General features: G+C 48.0%; 1 protein-coding gene across 1 annotated transcript in view; it reads left to right on the top strand.

Annotated features, from left to right (window-relative positions):
- LOC144141482 (lysosomal acid lipase/cholesteryl ester hydrolase-like) overlaps nucleotides 1-7,297 on the top strand; it is a 41,418-nt gene that overhangs the window by 14,495 nt on the left and 19,626 nt on the right. Inside the window, exon 2 of the mRNA XM_077673038.1 lies at nucleotides 1,185-1,398. Within this exon, the coding sequence (XP_077529164.1) occupies nucleotides 1,185-1,398 (214 nt within the window). The remainder of the gene's footprint in view (nucleotides 1-1,184; nucleotides 1,399-7,297) is intronic.

The following is a 7,297-nucleotide window of genomic DNA, read 5'->3' as shown; positions in this document are numbered from 1 at the left end:
AAAGTGTGTAATTTCTTTCGCTCAGCATTTCACTCCACGCACGATGAGCAGCAACATACCATTGCAACATTGGTGCCCATCTTTTTTGCGCCTAGTCGCGACCACGAATAGAGTGTTGAAAAGTGTTGAGACTGCTCTAAAGAAAAAAGTGCCTGATAGCCTGATAGGTTATGAAGGTAATCTTGAGCCCCCAATGAAATTAATTGCGGATTATCAACACGGGTGGCCGAGTTGTTTCGTCATGAACCAGTAGCCGCTATTTTTTTTGTCGGTTCAGTTTATTTATTTATTTATTTATTTATTTATTTATTTATTTATTTATTTATTTATTTATTTATTTATTTATTTATTTATTTATTCAAAATACCTTACAGGCTCTATTACGGAGCATGGATTAAGAGGGGTACCTAGGAAAAATAGCTAGTAGGTGAAACGTGTGCCACGTTACAAAGCAATACACTGGGACTAATAGCAATCATTGCACAAATGCCAAGGAGGGGTTACAGGCAACAACAATAATTTAACATTCGCAAAAGAAAAACATGAACAAAAACAGAATTGAATGAGCTTATAGAATGCTATCAAGATAGATGTATCATTAATTGTTGGCGAAAAGTTGCATGACTAGTTATATTGACAATGGCGTCGGGAAGGTCATTCTAGAGTGCTATGACGCGAGGCAAAGCCGATGAATTAATTAATCTGTTTTTCCAAAGATGCGTGTGATGCTTCGTTGATTGTGCAGTCGTTCAGACATGCGCAATTGTGATTTTAGTGGGAAGGGGGGTGGCCTGGGTGTGTGAGTATATATATTATGAAGCAAAGACAGGAGGGGAACTGTGCTCCGCATTTCTAGATGCTGTAATGAAAGGTGATGTTTTATATGTGCGATGCTCGAGGGGCGACTGTAAGTTTCTCTTCAGCTTCAGCAGTCTCAAAAAATGATGGTTCAGGTTCGGGTTCAGTTACGGCCGGAATGACAGTTGGGTTCCGGTTTTCGGTTCGGTTCGTTTCCGGTTCACCAAACTGCAGTAATGACAGACGCTTTATGTTTTATAAATCTATTCTCTAAGCATAGACATGTGCTCAGACAAGAAAAATTAATCTCAATTGTCTCGTTTAAATGCCATTTTATGCCATATAATTTTTTGCAACAACACTCAAAGAACGATGCGGCTTTGCAGTGCGAGCTCATAAAGTACATGGGCTACCCGTGCGAAATCAGCTACGCTAATACAGAAGATGGCTACATCCTCGAGATGGATAGAGTTCCGAATGGACTCAACGGAACTACCCCGGGAGCCGGGAACACTACCAGCCGGTATCCGGTTCTTTTTCTTCCCGCTTTTTCCACGGCCTCCGACAACTGGTTCCTGAACTACCCGTCGCAAACTCCAGGCAAGTCAACCTGAAGGATGTATTCTGTATGCAAATTGTAAAATCTACCCAAGAACATTACTGACGCTTTATAAATGAGAGTGCAACAATTAAATGTGGAGAGGAAACCCCTCAATTGTTCGAATCTATCAAAAAAGCTTCCAGTCGGGGGAACTCCAAACATGCCAAATTTTGAAGAGGTTGGCATTCGTAAAGAAACATTTATGGGTCGATAACGTACCCTAAAAGTGATATTTAGTGACCGCTTTAATCGGCGCTCACGGCGCACCACTTTCGTCGCCTTCTAACAGAAAAAAAATCAGGCCTAAGCTCGCCTACTAAGTTATTCTCACATGGAGCATACCACTTATAGTCAACTATCTCCTCAGGCGAGAGGGCCGATGTCAACGGATATATGCGGTTTAAACAAATTGAACAAGATTGTATGCTTCGTTGGTGTTGGCGCCGCTCGCGTCCGTGCAAGACAGTGCTTATATTGCCGTTTGTTTTTGCACTTTTTAGATGCGGAGCATCTTATGCTCGGGGCTGTGTCCCTCCCTCCCTCGTTGTCGTCGTCGTTGTCCGCACTCTACTTCGCATGCGCGTCTCTTCAGCCCCGTCAGCGTTTGGGCTGACGTCAGCGCAGTCCACTATAAAAAGAAATAGTTAGGCGGCGCCCGGTTTCGATCCCATGACTCTCTGGCCGCAACGGGAGGTACGTGGCGCTCTTCCCACTGGGCTACAAACCGAGACGGGAGCATGTGCTACGAACGCGCCTTATGTCCATCACTAATTCAAACTACGTCAAGAAGCTACTGATACAACGAAGGCACGCGAAGCTGAACGTCAACGAAAACGACGAACTGAAAACTAATGGGAACTTCAGTCGACCCCATGGCTGCTTCACATACTACTCAGGGTTCCCCTGCGGGAAGATGGTGTAATTTTTTTAACCTCCCGCCAATGCAGGGTTTTCCACTGGTTTTAATTTATTTTCTTACAAACAAACCCAACGCTAACTTCGTATTTGGTACCGCTGTAATGGTTGCTTATGTATTTGTGTCTTGCCCTAACACTGCACAAAGCGATCTCACTGTGCAGGAAGCAACGTTGTCTGGTGTGAACCGTCCCAGTGGTGGTAACAGCTTCGAAATGTTTCACTACATGCCCATTGTATTCCGGCTCACTGGTATGTCAGACACATATACATGCTGATCAAAGTTAAGTCGACAAGTTTTTTTTTTTAAATTAGGCACTTAGATTTATGTGAGAACTACCCGCCGCGGTGGCTCAGTGGCTAAGGCGTTGCGCTGCTGAGCACGAGGTCGCGGGTTCGATTCCCGGCCGCGGCGGCCGCTTTTCTGATGGAGGCGAAAAACAAAAACGCCCGTGTGTTCGAGATTTCGGCGCACGATAAAGATCCCCAGGTGGTCAAAATTAATCCGGAGCCCTCCACTACGGCGCGCCTCATCGCCTGCGTTGCGTCGGCGCGTTAAACCCTACAATCAATCAGATTTATGTGAAAACTACCTCTACAGTAACGTTTGACGCCCAGAGGGACACATAGTTAGGTGGTAATTATTGATGTCGGTGGCCTAATTACCTAAAATTGAATAATTAACTCTTTAGGGGCTGCAGTAAGCAGGCATGTTAATATTGAAAAGTTACACGCAATTGTCTTCCTACGCAGTTTCATTTCGCAGAATTCTTCTAGCGCATCCGCACTCCGAGATATCGAAGTGCGAAGTTAAATTGCCGTTCGCATGATTAGCATGCAAGACAGTGAAGACCAGCGCAAAGCTCCTCCCTTTTGTGACGTGCCTGATGTGTATGGTCTTCAGTTTTACAACGGAGGGGAAGTATAGGCAAAAGTGATAACTGTCACCCCTTCTATCTTGGTTGGCGTTATCGCAATCTGCAGTACTCGGAACCGCTATCGAAACGCAGAACAAATGGTAGGAGCTTTGCGCCGGTCTTCGATGTCTAGCATGCGTAATCACGCGAACGGCAATTAAAGTTTGCAGTTCGATATCTCGGAGTACGGATGCGCTAGAAGAATTCTGCCAAATGAAACCGCGTAAGAAGTCAATTGCGTGTAACTTTTCAATATTAACATGCCTGCTTACTGCAGCCCCTAAAAACGTAATTATTAAATTTTAGGTATGTAGGCCACTGACAGCAATAATTACCACCTAATTATGTGTCCCCCTCGGCACACAACCTCTCTGTAAAGGTGGTTTTCACGTAAATTCAAGCACTTAATTAAAAAAAAAACCTGTCGACTTAATTTTAATGACCCTGTAGAGCGCTAATACTTTTTCGCCGGAGTAAATATTGTAACACAAAAAGTGCCGATGAACATTCGAATCTCCTAAAATTCGAGGTTATGAACCAACGAATCGTATGCATCAATATAAATTGCAACATTCACAAGAGGCATTGGGAAATTCCGCAGAATATTTGCAGATCACTCGCGGAACTTCCACCGAACTTCCCGCACATTTTTCACAGAACTGTGGAAAGGGCTCCGCCACCCACGGGTAGAAAAATTTTTGATGAACAGGGTTGTGAGAGTTATCGCCGTAGCCCGTAAGAATAATCACGCAGCGTTGCTTTAGAGATGATACGAGCTTTAATAAGATGATTGATGGATTATTAGGTTTAACCTGCCGACGCTACTCAGGCGATGAGGCCCGCCGTAGCGGAGGGCAACGGATTACTTTTAACCACCTGGGGATCTTTAACGTGCGCTGAAATCTCGAACACACGGGCGTCTTCGCTTTTCGCTTCCAGCAGAAAAGCGGTCGTCGCGGCCGGTAGTCGAATTCGCGTCCTTTGGCTCAGCAGCACAACGCGTTAGGAACTTAGCCACGGCGGCGGGCAACTGTAAAAAAAATATTTCCAGTTCCCATGAACCCCATCGTGTTTTGTTAATACGCCACGTGGGACCACCCTTCTAAGGCGGTCATTTGGCGAGATGGCCGCCGGCACTTCATAAGTGGTAATTGTTCTTAGTATTGCATGAACAATAGATGGCACGTGTCGGCAAAAGTTGTAGCCATTGATCCATGGATAGAAGCGAGGAAGAATAAAAATTTCACCATCTTCCGGTCGGGGAACCCTGAGTAGTATGCGAAGCAGCCGTAGGGTCAACGCATGTTCCCATTTCGTAGTTACCGGTGGCGTTGCCCATGGCACTCATCGCGGCGTTACGGGGGGAGAATGAGGGGAGCGGAGCGCGCGCGCGCGTCATTTATACCGCGGAGCTACAGTGGCGCCCCAGCGGAGTATGCAGCGGCTACAGTCGCGCCTCTAACCCTAAGCTGCTTTGCATTATCGCGCGCGGAGCCGCAGGTGTTGCCATTCGTTGTGCAATCGCGGAGAGGAGAGGAGAGGAGAGGAGAGGAGAGGAGAGGAGGAATGCCGGAGAGAAGAGGAGATGAGACAAGTAGAGAAGAGGAGGGGGAGTGGGGTGCGCAGTGCAGTGGGGGTGTGGACACCACCCAACGGCGGCCGCACAATGGGGAGGGAACAGGCACGTCCATAAGCTGCTTCGCATCTAAAAGCGATTATGTGTTCGGACAAAGGGGGCGTCAGCCAAGCCGGCGGAAGCATCAAATGGGTAGCACCTAGGGGGACTCGCCCTTTCCACTCCCGTAGCGTGGTGTCTCGACGAGCTCCGTCACCTCCCGCACGAGGCACCTTGATCAATCTTGGTAATGGTTTTGGCGACACTGCGGACCCCGAGCCCCCATACTCACGCTGTAACCGACCGTGGTAAAGAGTTTTAAGGTGAAGGGTAGAAACCTCAAACGGTGGCCGGCGGAGCCCAGGTCAAGCTCCGGCGGATGGGCTCCCTGTCTGTTTACCAGGCACAGAGCTCCAGGGCCTCTCAAGCTATCAGGGTAAGGTTTGAGAAGGAAGTACCCCCGACCCCTGCTTTTTTCCAATGCCTCATGGATAAATCAACCCCCCCCCCCCCCCGTAAACCTGATCGGTCCCAGAAAAGGGGCCGCACCGATGTTGCGAAACCCACCCCTTCCAACTTTCACTCTCCCGAAACCTGATAATTATCATCGATTCTTGATTATCGAATCCCTTGAAAAAGACAAGCCTGTTGCCTCAATGTCCGTGTTTCTGATTTCGAAATTCTTAGAACGAATAATCGGAGAACACTACAAAGCCAGAAAGCAAAGAACTGGAGAGATGTTGGTAGAAGTCACCACCCAGCAAGAGGCCACAAATCTCCTGAGTCAGACTCGTATTGCCGACCTGGGCATCAAGGTCACGCCAAACCGCAGCCTCAATGGCTCGCAGGGCGTGATCTCGGAGCCAGATCTTGCAAATGAGATGCAAGCCGATCTTCTAGAAGGCCTGAGAAATCAGGGGGTGACGGCAGTCAGGCGGATATCCATAAGACGAGATAATAAGGAAATATCTACCAGGCACATCATCCTCACATTCGACCGTTCAGCTATTCCGGACCATATCAACGCAGGATTCATCCAGTGCTCCGTCCGAGCGTACATCCCGAATCCGCGGCGCTGTTACAAGTGCCAGCGGTTCGGGCATGGTGCCAACTCGTGTCGGGGCCAACTAACATGCGCCAAGTGTGCGCAACAAGGTCATGCCTCTGATAATTCTTCCTCGAATCAATTGCTTTGCGTGAACTCCCAAGGACCGCACGGTGCGTATTCGCGAGCCTGCGAGTCATTCAAACTCGAAAAGAAAATCATCAACATCAAAGTCACGGAAAACATCACCTTCCTGGATTCGCAAAAAGAGGTTCGCCTCTTTCCCTCCGGGAAAGTACGCCGACGCAGCTCGTCGGGGGGCGGAGCGGCGTCTGGTTTCGGCGGGGACCCAGTACCGCGAGTCGGACTTAGTCCCGCCCCCCCCCCCCCCCCAAGGTTGCGTCAGGCAGCCCAACTCGCCTCCGCACCGCTCGCTGATCCAGCAGCGGCTGTGGTGGCAACCACGTCTGGTGGGAGTGCTGTTGCATCCTCCACTTCCGCTCCACCGTCGCAAACCACAGGCAAGGGCGCAGAGGATATAGAGACGGAGAAACCAGCGGCAGCTCCCACCCCCACCGCTCCGCCTGTGCCATCCGAGGCGTTCCTGAAACCCTCGGTGAAACCGCAGATCAAATGGCCACTGCTGCTATACTCGCAGATCAAATAACCACTGCTGCTATACTCTTGAATACAGTGGATATAGCAACAGTGCCGTACACAGACATGAAGCTGCACATGAGACACCAACCTCGAAACACATGGCAAATACACTGGAGTGAACAGACAGATAACAAGTTACACGTAATAAAACCACACTTGGGACCATACACTACTGACTCACACAACAGACACATTGAAGTTACCTTAGCTAGGTTACGGATAGGCCATACACATGTAACAAACTCACACCTGCTCACTGGCTCTCCAAGACCTGTGTGTAGCAGGTGTGGGGAGGGCCTATCCGTAGTCGACATCCTAATCACATGCAAGGCACTTGACACAACAAGACACAGACACTTCAATGAACTATACAGACAACATACTCCGCTACACCCTTCCTTGTTTTTGGGTGACAATGCCATAGTTTCTGCGCAACGCGTTTTTAAATACGTGTCTGATGTAATTTTTTTAAAGCTCATTTCTTATCATGCGTAATCAAAACTGGCCCTATAGACAAGCCATCATCATTATCTTTAATTGATTTTACCATGTCCAGTTTACACGTTTTTATACCTAACATTTTGTCGTAATCACTTCTCTTCATTAAATAACTTCTTTTCTGGTGCTCTTTGCCCTCGCTGGCCTTGCGCCATTAAACACCAACCATCATAACCATCATCAGCTCCATCACCGCATGTATGAGTTGTAATAGTAAGCTCACAACGAATTTCGAGCCGAGTAGTGAG

The sequence above is a fragment of the Haemaphysalis longicornis genome, unplaced genomic scaffold, assembly GCF_048455015.1.
Source record: "Haemaphysalis longicornis isolate Haplotype H1 unplaced genomic scaffold, Haemaphysalis longicornis Haplotype H1 scaffold_6, whole genome shotgun sequence".
Lineage (NCBI taxonomy): Eukaryota > Metazoa > Arthropoda > Arachnida > Ixodida > Ixodidae > Haemaphysalis > Haemaphysalis longicornis.
Note: the sequence above shows the minus strand (reverse complement) of the source record. Positions and strands in the feature narration are given on the sequence as shown.